This window comes from Polypterus senegalus, chromosome 3, assembly GCF_016835505.1.
Source record: "Polypterus senegalus isolate Bchr_013 chromosome 3, ASM1683550v1, whole genome shotgun sequence".
Classification (NCBI taxonomy): Eukaryota; Metazoa; Chordata; class Cladistia; order Polypteriformes; family Polypteridae; genus Polypterus; species Polypterus senegalus.
In genome coordinates this window covers 283,479,704-283,494,725 of record NC_053156.1, presented here as the reverse complement: position 1 = coordinate 283,494,725, position 15,022 = coordinate 283,479,704, and the positions used below count along the sequence as shown (strand labels likewise).

Here is a 15,022-nt window from a genome sequence, read left to right as displayed (position 1 = left end):
AACCTTCTTCAGGGGCACAACGGAGTAGAGTTACTTCTGGCATTTACGGGATTTAAACCAGCAACCTTCAGATTGCCAGTGTAGATCCCTAGCCTCAGAGCCACCACTGTGAAAATGTTATGTTACGTCTTTTTATAGTAACAGCCCAAGGTGCTTCACAAACATTTAACCATCTTTTTTCCCTGTTTCTACAATGTGAGCACTAGCAGGTTAAGTAACTTCATCATACTCACTAGAAGAATTAGTGATGATGACTGAATATGCATTATCTACACATACACAAGGTGTAAAGGAATGAGAATCATAGCACTTAAGGCTTTGGACCTCAAACCTTGAGGCGGTGGTCACAAATCCCACTTCTGACACTGTGTCACCCTCAGCAAGTCACTTCACCTGCCTGTGCTCCAACTGGGAAAGAAATAGAAGTGTAATCAATTGTATCTCAGATGTCGCAAGTCACAAAATATAAAGGCGGCAGGCAAAATAAGAAATAAAAATGACACTGAATGCATAAAGTACAGCCACCAAATTGCCCCATAACTGAAAAAAATATACCAATTTCACATTTTTTTTTCCAATCAACGCTTTGCTTTTGTTGTCTTAGGTCAGGTTGCACTGTTGCAATTAATCATTTTTTCAAGTGTAACCTTACATGCCCAATATGAATTGCTATATTCATAAAACATGATTACAAGCTCAATCACTGTATGCTTTTTGTCAGATTTTAATTTGTGCTGCTTTTGGAAGCGTGAAAGTATTTTTGTGCTCAAAAAAAGAACTATAACAACATGAAACGCAGAAGCTCTAAAAAGCATTTTGGCCTCTTTTGTAGTTCTGGATCATAAAAAAATAACTTTGTTTTAGTGAAAGTCTAACACAAGAAATGTAATGGTGATTGATCAGTTATAGTTATAGAACATTAGACCCCCAATAAGAATTTCATGGAGGAAAACAAATGTAATACTTGAAGTGCTATGATGTGAACTTTTGCTGTTAAAGTAAAAAGAAACAGCATTTGGTATTTCATGTGACTAGGGGAGAATTCTTTCATTGGCTATTTTGTCTTCTTAAGATGTGTTATATTGCGAAAAATAAAGTATGGGCTCTAGTGTCTTTTTGGATAATCTAACATGCAAACAATTTTTCCCCCAAGGTTGTGAATATTATTAAGCTCTCTGTTAAATAAAATAAAGCACCTATAGAAATGTGAACACTAATCTGTATGCACGTTGTGGTCCCCGCCCAGGGCTCCGATGCCCAGGAGGACCAGAGGAGGGCTTGTGCCTCCTCCAGACCGTGAGGGGGCATCTGCCCTGGTTATGTGGGGGGCCTCGGGTAAAGGGCTTGGAAGCCCACCCCTGTAGGGACCCGTGGCCACCGCCAGGCGGCGCCCCGGTGCCTGAGGAACCCTGGAGCCCAGCACTTCCGCCACACCAGGAAGTGCTGGGGAGAAGAAGACAGGAGACACCCGGACGGCTTCCCGGTGCACAGCCGGCACTTCCGCCACACATGGGTGTGTCCAAGAGGGAGTGCCAGGAAGCAGCTGGAGCCCATCCGGGTTCCCATATAAGGGGCCGCCTCCCTTCAGGCGATGGTGGATGTCGGGTGGAAGAGGACAGAGCTGGAGAGAGGACGGGAGGCGGCCAAGAGAGAGACATTAGATTTGTGTGGCCTGGACAGTTGGGGGAACGGTGCGAGAGGCACTGGGGGTGCACGTGAGCACTATTTGTAAATATTATTATAAATAAACGTGTGTGTGGTGGAACTATGTTGTCCGTCTGGCTGTGTCCGAGTCCCAGTCCACAACATTTAAAATGTAGCAAACAGCATCTCTTACAGTGCACCTTCACCCCCTTTCAGTCACTGCCCACCAGTCAGTGCCGTAGCCAGAGTTCGGGGCGGGGCGGGGCTTCAGTTTGCCTCCATCCAACATATCTGAATATGTTAAACTATTAATTAGAAAATTAAAATGACGTATAGAGAAAAATTAAGATACATTTTGTATAGATTTATTCCTATATATAGAGAAACAGCAATACATTTTCACATATAATCATTTATAAGCATCAACTAGACAAGAATATAGTATTGACGCACTGATAAGCTGTGTTCTAATTATTAGTTTAATATAATTACGCGGCGAAAACCAGAACCAGTGTAGTGTACAAGTGATAGGTGGGGATGTTTTCTGCGCAGAGCAAGAACGCATTCGGATTGATAATGAAATGAAATTATAAATTGTAAATAAGTTGTTTATCTTCCTAGAAATTATTATCGGTGTAATGATTATGTTTATTTTTGTTATTGCCTCATAAATTTCAACTGTTGTATCTGATGCAGAAGGACAGTCTGAAAATTATTTTTGAAGCATTTGTGGGTAAAAATCTGAGAATTTTAGTTTTTTCATTCATGATTGATATTTTTCCGAACCCTGCTGCTTACACATGAATTGTACTGAGCCTTTTGGCCAATAATGGCGCCCCCAAAATGTGCCGCCTGGGGTGGACTGCCCCCTCCGCCCGCCCCTAGCTATGCCACTGCCACCAGTGGACATTACTATGGAAAGCCATCGATATTCAGCATTTAAACTTAAGCCAAAGTCTACCAATGGCTTGTTTTGATATTCACCTTAAACTGTATGTCTACAGGGTGGCACGGTGGCGTAGTGGTAGCATTGCTGACTCACAATAGGGAGACCTAGATTTACTTCCCCAGTCCTCCCTGCGTGGAGTCTGCATGTTCTCCCTCTGTCTGCGTGGGTTTCCTCCCACAGTTCAAAGACATGCAGGTTGGGTGCATTGCCGATCCTAAATTGTCCCTAATGTGTGCTTGGTGTGTGTGTGTGTGTGTGTGTGTATGCCCTACAGTGGGCTGGCGCCTTGCACCCTGTGCTGGCTGGGATTAGCTCCAGCACACCCCCATGACCCTGTGTTTGGATTCAGCGGGTTGGAAAATGGATGGATGGATGGATAATGACTGACTGACAGTATGTTTACATTTGTGAGAATCTCTATTAACTTCTTTGCTTAGTGTTAAAAGGCCTCAAAAAAGTGCAAAACCAGGCCAGGGCCTTTACGAGTCTACCTAGAGATAGTCTGAAACAAAACCCAACATACAGGCCTCAAGTCCTACTCGGGCAAAAAAAAAAAATGGAGTTTAGACTTTTAACAGCTCAACAATACTTTTAAATGTCACAAATATATGAAAATGGATTTCAAGAGAGAGGAAACCCATGAAACCTCCCTCCTTAAAGAACAAGACCTTAAAGAATTTTTATAAATGAAGAATGTATTCAAAAAATAATCAAAAATGAAACAGAGGTGAAGATAAGGTAAAAATAAAGCAAAAGTATCTGATCAAAATGGGAATCGAAAGCATGCAAAACCTAATCCACAATTCAAAAATTATCCATCTATTTTTCTGCCCCACTTACTCAGGACAGGATCATGGGGGAACTGGAACCTTTTCCAAAATATAGGGTGAAAAGCAGGAACAACACCAAGACAGGACGCCAGTCCATCACAGGGTGTACACACTCACACAGTTCAGCATCGGCCATTCATCTGACTTGAATGTCTTTAGTCTTTGGGAAGAAAGTGGGTGCATCTAGGAGCAACACACGCAGACATGGAGAGAACTAGAAAACTCCGCACAGGAAACACATGGGACGTGAACCCTGGTCTCCTTACTGTGACGTATCAGTACTACCACTGCACCACCATGTCCAGAAACATTTACGTGACGTCACAAACAATTACATCTAAACACAGCAACCTTGACCTTTGCCTTATCTGACTTTGTGGATAACCTATCAAAACCTCACTGTTTCACTCATGAATCCCTTTTGTTATGACATTTTGCTCTGTGTCCTGTTTCAGTTTTGATGATCATATTTAGACTTCATATTAACGACCTTAGGCTGCGTTTGACTTGTGCTATTCTCCTGATCCTCTTTCCCTGCCCTTGTGGCATGTCTTCTGTCCTCTCATTGCCTGCTTCTTTTTGTAGAAAGAAGATTTGGGTTTCAAACAGCAGTTGGGCTTTGCCTATGCTGTGACCCAAGCTCTTCCGTCTGGCCTTTATTTGTTTTTTCTGCATTTTTTTTTCTCTATGGCAGTACAGTATGAAGTAGTGCAAGCGCCAGAACATGTGCGATGTCAACGTCACTATAAATGAGCTTCATCCTGAGAGGATTTGTTAATCAAGTTATTACTGCAGCTTACTTTTGGGGTAACGGAAGAAATTTACCCTTAACAAGTTTACAACTGTGTCCCCGTGTTCTTGATTAACTCATTTTAAACTCACAGTCTCGATCCACTGGACTAATTCCTTTCATAATTTTAAACACTTCAGTTATGTCACCTCTTAATCTCTTTTGTTTAAACTGTAAAGGCTCAGCTCTTTTAGTCTTTCCTCATAATTCATCCCCTGTAGCCCTGGAATCAGCCTAGTCGCTCTTCTCTGGACCATTTCTAGTGCTGTTATGTCCTTTTTGTAGCCTGGAGACCAAAACTGCACCCAGGACTCCAAATAAGGCCTTACCAGTGTGTTATAAAGTTTGAGCAGAACCTCCTGTGACTTGTACTCCACACATCAAGGTGCTATATAACCTGACATTCTGTTGGCCTTCTTAGTGGCTTCTCAACACTGTCTGGAAGTCGATAGCGTGGAGTCCACTATGAATTCTAAATCCTTCTCATAAGGTGTACTCTCGATTTTTCGACTGCCAATTGTGTATCCAAACCTAACATTTTTACTTCCTAAGTGTAATTCTTTACATTTACTGACATTACATTTCGTCTGCCACAAATCTGCCCAAGCCTGTATGCTATCCAGGTCTGTCTGTGATGATATAACAGATTCCAAATTATCTGCTAATCCACCTATCTTGGTATCATCTGAAAACTTAACCAGCTTGTTACTTATATTCCTATCTAAATCATTTATATACTGTATATTAAAAATAGCAGTGGCCCTAGCACTGACCTCTGTGGTACACCACTCTTAACATCGGCCAATTCTAATGAGGTTCCTCACACCATCACCCTCTGCTTCCTGTGTCTGAGCCAATTCTCCACCCATCTAAAAACATCACCCTGAACTCCCACTTCTTTTAATTTGATGCCCAACCTCTCATGTGGCATCTTATCAAATGCTTTCTGAAAGTCAAGATAAATAATATCATAAGCTCCACTTTCATCATATCTTTTGTTGCCTCCTCATAGAATTCCAGCATGTTAGTAAAACACGACCTCCCTCTTCTGACCCCATGCTGACTGTTCAGTTAAACTCCTGTCCTTGCCAGGTGTTGCTCAATCTTATCCTTAATAATTCCTTCCATTAATTTTCCTCTGATGCATGTTAAGCTTACTGGCCTATAGTTGTTTGGATCTGCCCTCTCACCCTTTCAATATAATGGGATGATATTTGCTATTTTCCAGTCCTTCGGAATCTCTCCAGTATGCAGTGACTTCCTAAAAATATGTGCCAAGGGTTTATATCTGTACTCACTAGCCTCCTTAAAAACCCGAGGATAAATATTATCTGGGTAGATAAAATTGAGCTTGTCTGGAAAATATTTCCTACAGATGCAAAACATAATCAGTTATGCCCTCTTCTACTAATTAGGCCATTTAAAATAAACTGCTGTTTTGAGTAATTGTAGTTTCTGGTATGTATCCTTCACACACTAAAGTAGATATGTGTGGTGCTCAACAGATGGAAAATACTGACTAAATGAAGATCAGATGTTATACTACAAAAACTGTCATTAATGTTACAACTTTGCTTACTCCATTGCTATAAATGTAATTTAAATTCTTGCAAAATATGGTTTAAATTGCTTTGTGTTGGCTGGATCTATCTGTTTAAGTGTTTGTTTGTTTATTTATTTATAGAGCTTCTAAAACAAGTTAAATTCCCCCCTGGGGACAAATAAAGCTCTATCTATTTGAGGACCATTTGCTGGTCCCCAGCAGCTGGATGGGCAAGAGTTTGAACCTCCCCAGTCTCTCCCTCTGTATTATTAGATTGTAAAGCACCCATGAGATTTGCTATTTCAGGTGCACTAGCGTTTCACATTTCCAACCTGGCAGTACCTTTCTCTGTCTTCGTGTCTTTTTAGAGAGTGAGGCATACCTATTATAAGCAGCTTTACCTGCTCCCTAATGTTCTAGGAAAGTATTACCATCTACTTTTCATTGCCATGTTCTCCAGGGCATCAGGAGTAGCTGATCTTGAAACAGCCATTGCACAAGAATAGCATTACCTGAGAATGTGATGATTAAATCAAATTAAATTGAATTTATTGATAAAACACATTTAAACATCAAACAGCTTCACCAAAGTAAAAAAATAAATAAAACTGTGACATGAAAACAACCAATGACAATACAATTTGGTCTCCAAATCGCAAATCTTAAAAGAACATAACGACGCAAAGCAAAGTAATTAGGGTATGGATAGTGTGACAAGTGGCCACGGCCATCACCTGGCAGGGCACTACCTTCCCCAGGACGCTAGAGGGCAGCTCTCCTTAGTGGGTATGACACCATGGATTCGCACAGGGCATACTGAGAGTTGGAGTGTGGCACAGCCCTGTTGGGTTCCGTAGGGCCCACCAGGGGGAGCTGCATATCCAATCCCTGCAGGGGGCGATTCCAGGTCTGATTAATGATCCACTTGGAGCACTCCCAGGGTCTGCTTAAAAGGAGCCACCTTATTCCATTCGGAGACCCAGAGTCAGGAGGAAGGGGGACGAAGCTTGCTAGAAGGAAAAAAGGTGGACAACAAAGAGAGAAGAAGGAGAAGGGGCTGTATCTGGTGCTTGATGTGCTGTGCTGAGGAGGGGAGTGAAGGAGACATGCTTCCCGTGTGTAGATAAACGGGTGCTGTGCTGAACTCATGTCTCTTCCTGTCTGTGTAAGGGTTGGGGCAGCTGGAGCGCCCCTGGTTTCCACAATAGCAGGCAACAAAACATAGAAGCATCATCTAAGATTAGGAGTGATATGTAGAGAGAGGGGCAGGGCTCGCTATGTCAAAGCTTATATTCATAATTGATAGCCATCAGACCACAATATGCTGTATCAAGAATTAAAAACATTTGTTAAGATAAAACTAGGAAGAATGAAAGCAAAAACAAAAATAAACTAAAAATGAAATAAAAAAGATATCAGCAGGTTTAGATTCTTATCCATTTGCAGAGGTTTTATCAAACTGTCAATAAAATGTTCCTGTTGTAAAGGAGTGGCCAGCTCAGCCATTCTCCAAAGCTTCTGTCTTGTCATTGCCAAACTAAAAGCACAAGTGCCTCATCACAAATAACATTCTGTTCAGGTGTGTAGACCCCTCGCAGTGTGAAATCTATATCTGATAAATCTGCCTTGTGCCCTGGAGATCGGAGAACAGCAGACTTAAGTTGCCCAACACTTTTATCACACCACACACATTCAAAAATGGCATCAGATTTTGTTGTTTTATCACCTTCATATCCTTCACTATCACTGGAACTAGAATCTATAATGCTGCCAATGGCTTCTGCTGGCTAATCGTCACTATTATAGCACGACAAATTGTTTTCATCAGCATGCATGTGTTTAGTTTGTGCAAATGCAGTCCAAAAGTCACTCTCCATCATTACCCACAGTTCACTGGAGACACGTAAACTTGAGGATGATGGTAAGTGTGTGAGTGGACAAGCGATCTCAGGGATAAGGGGTCAAGGAGGACTCGATTAGCCAGTCTAGTGGTAGGAATATCTCCTTGAAAACAAAGAATAAGTTTTCATACAACAACAACAATTTATTTTTTGTATAGCCCAGAATCACACAAGAAATGACTCAATGGGCTTTAACAGGCCCTGTTTTATGGTAAAGCCTCGACTCTCCCTTGACAACAAAGAACTCCCCCAAAAAAACATACTTCTTGATTAATTTTGGACCCCAGGTTAACCTGTGCATGAGTTTTGGTCATGTCTTTCTGTTTCCCTTCCAGGGAGCATAGTTTCCAGGGTTTTAAGAGGAACCTGTCCTCCCAAATTGGTGTGTAGATTTGCTTCATGTGTCTCCCTGTCAATATGGTGCTTTTCCTCTCTCTTCACGGCCCTCTGGTGGTTCCTATGCTCCTTAGAGTCTTCTCTCGCATAATAGTGATGCCTTGGGGCACAGTGGCCCAGTGATTGGTGCTGCTGCCTCATAGCACCTGAGAACTGGTGTAAATATTGGCCTGTCCCTGTCAGGGTGGAGACCAATGTGCTCCCTTTGTCAGCGTGGAGTTTCCAACTACAAACCTGAACAAGTGATATGAAAAAAGGCAAGGAAAATATCAGGTGAGCTGATTTGTGCTTCTTTTAAATAAGATTTCTGCATTCTTATTTGTCATGGCGTCTGAGGGAATTGATGTGTTGCATGTTGGTAGGCCATGTCAGTAAGAATTTCACTTCTCTCTGTATGTGTGACAATATTATCAGTACATTTACATTGATTTGCTTAGCAGTCGCTTTTCATCCAAAGGAGACCCAAAAAGAGGTTAACATAATCAAGCAAACATCAGTCTGGGAGACTGTTTGGGAAAAGGTATTACAAGACAAGGTTATACCAATGATCTCACAGAAAAAAAAGGAAGTGAATGACAATTCCTAAATAAAAGAACTTTAAAAAAAAATATTATCAGTTAGAGAGAAATTTACCACTTAGAAAGAAATTTGGCACTTTGAGGTATTCTGAATTTTGAATGGAGGTGGACAGCGTGTTCCACCAGCTAAAAGCTACACTTGAAAAGAGTCTGGTTTGAGATTTGATGGCATTCAGAGGTGGCATCACCAAACACCAGTCATCAGCAGACCTCAGTGAGCGAGAAGGAGCATAAGATCCCACAAGTGACTCAAATATACTGATCAAAAAAATGAAAGGAACACTTTTTAATCAGCATCACATCAATGAAACTTCTGGGCTATTGATCTGGTCAGTTAAGTAGCAGAGGAGGTTGCTAATCAGTTTCTGCTGCTTTGGTGTTAATGAAATTAACAACAGGTGCACTAGAGGGTCAACAATGAGATGACACCCAAAGCAGGAATGGTTTAACAGGTCGAGGCACCTGACATTTTTCCCTCCTCATCTGTTTTTCACTAGTTTTGAATTTGGCTATGGTCAGTGTCACTACTGGTACCATGAGGCGATACCTGGACCCTACAGAGGTTGCACAGGTAGTCCAGCTTCTCCAGGATGGCACATCAATATGTGCCATTGCCAGAAGGTTTGTTGCGTCTCCCAGCACAGTCACAAGAGCATGGAGAAGATTCCAGGAGATAGGCAGTTACTCTAGGAGAGATGGACAGGGCCATAGAAAGTCCTTAACCCATCACCAGAACTGACCAGTATCTGCTCCTTTGGTTAGCGAGGAACAGGATGAGCACTGCAGGAGACCTACAAAATGACACCCAGCAGTCAGGCCACTGGTGTGAATGTCTGTGACCAAACAATCAGAAACAGACTTCATGAGAATGGCATGAGACATCCTCTAGTGGGTCCTGTGCTCACTACCTGACCCCGTGGAGCTCGATTGGGATTTGCAATAGAATACCAGAATTGGCAGGTCCACCACTGGCATCCTGTGCTTTTCACAGATGAGAGCAGGTTCACCATGAGCACATGTGACAGACGTTAAAGAGTATGGAGAAGCCATGGAGAATGTTATGCTGCCTGTAACATCATTTAGCATGACTGGTTTGGTGGTGGGTCAGTGATGGTCTGGGGAGGCATATCCATGGGGTGACACACAGACCTCTACAGGCTAGACAACAAAAACTTGACTGCCATTAGGTATCAGGATGAAGTCTGAGTAGGCTCTGCGATGGAGTACCATCCCTTCTATAGTTGGTTCTTACTTTAGGCCAAGTACAGTCAAAATAGACCCTGGGATTCTCTGATGAATTAAACCTCAGTCAAATAAATGGAGGAATATGGAGGGGGTGGGAATAAACAGAAATATATACTGTATAGTCACTCTTGCAAATATGCATAAATACATCCATCTATTCATCATCCAAACCTGCTTATTTGGACCACGGTCTGGTCAGACACAATCCCTAGATTTGGTGCCAATCCATGGTAGGATGAACACACACACACACACACATACACAAACATACAACAGGGCCAATTTAGCATTGACAATCCACCAAATCTATGTCTTTGTATTGTGGGAGGAAACCGGATCACCTGGAGGAAACCCATGTGGACACAGAGAAGACATGCAAACTTCATGTAGGAAGCACGTGAGAGGCAATCCCCTTTGTGAGGCAGCAGCAGAGCTACCACTCCACCACCATGACGCCCCTCATAAACACAGCTGAAATATAATTTAAAATGCATAATGATGTATTTTCTTACATAACATTCTCAAAACAGCTTCTTCAGTCTTAGGGAGCAATTGTTCTTCTGACATTAAGTGGAAGGCAGGAAGCTACCCTGGACAATGTGCCAGTCAATTTCAAGGTCGAGTCAAACACACACCCACACTTACTAATGGGGGCCCAATATAAAGAGGTCAATCAACCTAACACACACTCGCATTGATTATGGGAGGGAAATGAAGGTATCCATAGAAAAGTAGAAACAGAAGAATGTGCAAATCCAACAAAGACTTGAATACAGGACATTGGACCTATAGACTGCAGCTCTAACCAACACATTGTCTACTATCTTTGAGTTTTTTTCTGCATTTAGTTGACTATTTGACTTGATATTATGAAACCTTCACCTGAACATACTTCAAGAAACACAAAAGATCATAAATTAATGTGAAGCTCCACCTACTGACTTCTGAAAGCTGAATACCCAGTGGTATCAATTATTCGAAATCTTTCATTGTGCTCGTGTGTGTGCACACATTCTACTTTACCTGTCGCTTGCTAAAACCCAAAGGGACTTCCGTAACCAAGAAACTGATATCTGTCCTGTGAGCTGCACCTCTGCACGTCAAACAATGTCTCATGTGTTCTGCCTCAGTCATTTCCTGGGCTGAACTCTCTGAAACACCTAAAAAATACAAGTGCAGAAATTTATGATTTTTCTTGTCTCTTCTTGTTCTCAGATCAGAAGAGGAGAAGATTCCACGGCCAGTTTAATTTTTTTGCTTCGCTGAGATTATTTAATGCAAGATTACATTTCAATCAACAACTGACCAATTTTAGACTCAGTACAAAAGCCTGGATGGATGAACACACATGTCTAGTTGGAGGGTAATGGAAGTGGCACTTGTAAGTTTTCAGAATTCTGCAGTAATGGACTTGGGTGAGCTGGGTGACCCGAAATACAAAAACTATCCCAATGAAATAACGGGGCACACTAATTCCAGCATTTCAGACAATAGACAAAATTATGGAATCCACAGTCTTCACAAAGAACAGCATCAAGTGTCACAAACTCAGCCGAGTTATGTGTCAAGGAAGGGGCGTCCAAGCTGTGCCAGCCTACTTTCCAATTGGAAGCTCCTGCTCAATTCCGAAGGGGCACATAGTGAGGCAGTGTTCAGTAAACTGGCAAATGAATGTGGAGACAACCTGCTGAAAGATCTTGGTGGAATGGACGAAGGGGACCAGAAGGTAATCATCAATATTGCTGGCCTCCGGTTTGAAACACAGCTCAAGACGCTGGATCAGTTCCCTGATACCCTATTGGGAGATCCACAAAAAAGGATGGAATATTTTGACCCCATGAGAAACGAGTACTTTTTTGATCGCAATCGCCCCAGCTTTGATGGAATTCTGTATTATTATCAGTCTGGAGGAAAGGTCAGAAGGCCAGCCAATGTGCCCATTGATGTTTTTGCAGATGAAATTATATTTTATGAGCTGGGCACTGAGGCCATGGAACAATTTCGAGAAGATGAGGGCTTCATCAAAGAGGTGGAAGTACCATTACCTTCTAACGAGATTCATCGTCAGTTCTGGTTGCTGTTCGAGTACCCAGAGAGTTCGAATGCTGCGAGAGGCATTGCTCTAGTTTCCATTTTCGTCATTGTGGTGTCCATTATCATATTCTGCCTGGAAACTCTGCCAGAGTTCCGGGATGATCGAGACTACCTAGTAGAGGATCCTGATTTGTTCAACTTGACTGAGGATGATTCTTTCGAGACCACGGCTCCCCCTATGCCTTCACGAAGATCCCCAAGTTCTAATGCTTTTTCAGACCCTTTTTTTGTCATTGAGACAGCATGCATTGTTTGGTTTTTCTTTGAGCTTTCCGTCCGCTTTTTTGTCTGCCCAAGTAAGCAAGAGTTTTTCCGCAACATTATGAACATCATTGATGTCGTCTCAATCATCCCCTATTTCGTCACACTCGTCACAGAACTGGTGGCAACCCCAGAACCCAGTTCAGGTCAGAATATGTCACTTGCAATCTTACGGATAATAAGACTTGTAAGGGTGTTTAGGATCTTTAAACTCTCTCGTCACTCAAAGGGCCTTCAAATTTTGGGACAGACATTGAAAGCTAGCATGCGGGAACTTGGCCTTTTGATCTTCTTCCTTTTTATTGGGGTTATACTGTTCTCTAGTGCTGTCTACTTCGCCGAAGTGGATGAACCTCAAACCCAGTTTACAAGCATCCCAGATGGGTTCTGGTGGGCTGTTGTTACTATGACAACTGTAGGTTACGGCGATATGTGTCCAATCACCCTTGGAGGTAAACTCGTTGGAACACTGTGTGCAATTGCTGGGGTCTTGACTATCGCTCTTCCTGTTCCTGTCATTGTATCCAACTTCAATTACTTCTACCATAGGGAAACTGACAACGAGGAAAAGCAAGCATTGCCGGCAGAAGGGGAAAGTAATTTGAAATCTAGCAATGCAGTAAAAAGTGGCAGCACTAGCTCCCTGAATAAGACCAATGGACTTTGGGGAAATGAAAAATCAAAAAACGGCAAACGGTGATCTACCATGAAGAATTTGTTGTAATGCGATCTGAGGGAGCTGTACTTTTCATATTGATCATTCAGGTTTTATTTATTTAGGAAACAAGAACACAAAAATAGAGAGTTTATTGGTCATTTTTACTTTGAACATCAGTTTCATGTTGTTATTGGTGATCATCTACCTGCATCTCAATTAAAATCGACTCTTAGAGCAATTCACTTTATTCCAATCGCAAAAAGCAGTGTCCATCAGAATCTGGACTAATGGACATTCCTCATAAGTATGAATTGGACATACTCAGGAATGAAAGATTTCCAATAATGGTGTTGCATTTCTACCTTTGAACAATTTTTTGTATGTATGTGCTCCTAGTTAAGTGATTATGGGAATGAAAAGTAAGCTATAATAATTAAAATGATGAAACTTTATATTTATGGAAACACATCCAGTTATTGACATTTTATTTATGCTTGTGCTGCTCTTTTTCTTAGGAGAATGGGAAGATTAATACAAAAAGGTGGACTTGTTGCAAGTTTTATTCACATAAACCCATGCAGTACAGAATGTCAATGGTGACTGACTTACAGCTCCATTTAATTCCATGTCAAAATGGCCGTATGTTAGTAACAAAGCGTACATATCATTGAAATTGAGGTTCTGTGGGACTGGTGTGGGTCACCGGTAGGCATAACGTAACTGCCAGTACGGATTCAGGTGCCGTGTAGCACTTTGGTATTGACCACTCTGCTGTTATCATGCGGCCCACTTCTGCTCCAATGAAGCAGTTTGGAACTGCCATGCAGTTGTGCTTCCGAAACTCCAAGGAGGGGCCTCTTGTCGTTTATGTGTCAGTGTTTTGCGGTGTTCATTACATCACGAGGAAAACTTCTTGTTTCACAGTGATCAATTGATACTTCATTGGGGGACTCCTCTTGCTCGTCATTCAAGTGTTGGTGCTTTGAGGTGTTCATTACATAACTGGGAAAAACCATCACTCATTTATAGGTGCTTTGCATTAATGGGCACCTGCCCACGCAAAAAGCTCATCATTCAGGTTTTGGTGTTTTGTGGTGTCCATTACATCACAGAGAAAACTCATTGTTCATTTGTTGTTTTTTGATCACACAATTTTTCATGGAGGAAAGCTTGTATGGTGTAGTAAGATTAAAGAATTTGGTCGTAAAAGGAAAGTATCTTTTATTCACACCTGTTCATCAGTGAAAACAAAACAATTACAGAGAGAACATTGGCCATAAGTATGAATGGCCTCAATTCTTTCGGCCATAAATTGCCACATGATTGTAAATATTTCTAAACATTTGAGTTTCAATTAAATAAAATCGTACAGCATGGTGATATGGTGAAGAGCATTGCTGTCTCACACATCCAGTTTGCTTGTGGAGGTTGCATATTCTATATTTGTTAGTGTGGATTTTTTAGGGGTCTTCTGTTTTCACTAACATGTCAGGTTTGAATTGGAGACATCAAATACTTGTAGAAGGAGGGAATGTAGGAGCATGCCTTTGTTGGACAAAGTTGGTTGCTACCCTGCATTTGGTGTTGCTTAGATGGTCTCTGGCAGACTACTATGCTTTAACAAAATAAAAGTAAGATCACATAATAAATGGCAGGGTACAATGGAGTAGTTAATTTTCAGTATTCGCAAAGAAAGTTCAAAACAAGTCTTGCCTTTCAATTCAGTATATTGGAGTAGGCAGGAGTAAGCACGCTTAAGACCTGGAAAACTGCAAGTATTGCAGATTTTTGCTACAGGCAATCTGGGCTCTGTCACGGACAGTAATAGAGTTGTGTTAAAATATATAACTAGTCATTGCTGTCTTCTTAATGTTTAGAAAGTTATTATTGAGAAACGCTTACCTTCAGAGCAGAGAAAGAACTGTGCAGGAAAGGGGCTCTGGGAAGGCACAACTTGTGGGAGGGTTGGGATGTGGAGCACTACATGTCCCATATGTGACTACAGCAGAGAAGGTAAGAGGCATCTGCATGAGTGCAAAATTTTGGAAGCTAGAAAACAGTTAAGTGGTACGTTGGCATGTTGGTTTAAAGATAGCGAGATGACCTATCTGAATGGGCAAAACAGAAATAGTC

The 15,022-nt window shown here is 41.7% G+C and overlaps 1 protein-coding gene across 1 annotated transcript in view; it reads left to right on the top strand.

Moving 5' to 3' along the window:
- Positions 1–13,270, top strand: part of LOC120526253 (potassium voltage-gated channel subfamily A member 10-like) — a 104,008-nt gene extending 90,738 nt beyond the window's left edge. The window contains exon 2 of the mRNA XM_039749333.1: positions 11,092–13,270. Coding sequence (XP_039605267.1) covers positions 11,225–12,931 — 1,707 coding nt within the window. The 5' untranslated portion in view covers positions 11,092–11,224 and the 3' untranslated portion in view covers positions 12,932–13,270. The remainder of the gene's footprint in view (positions 1–11,091) is intronic.
- Positions 13,271–15,022: the final 1,752 nt, after the last annotated feature.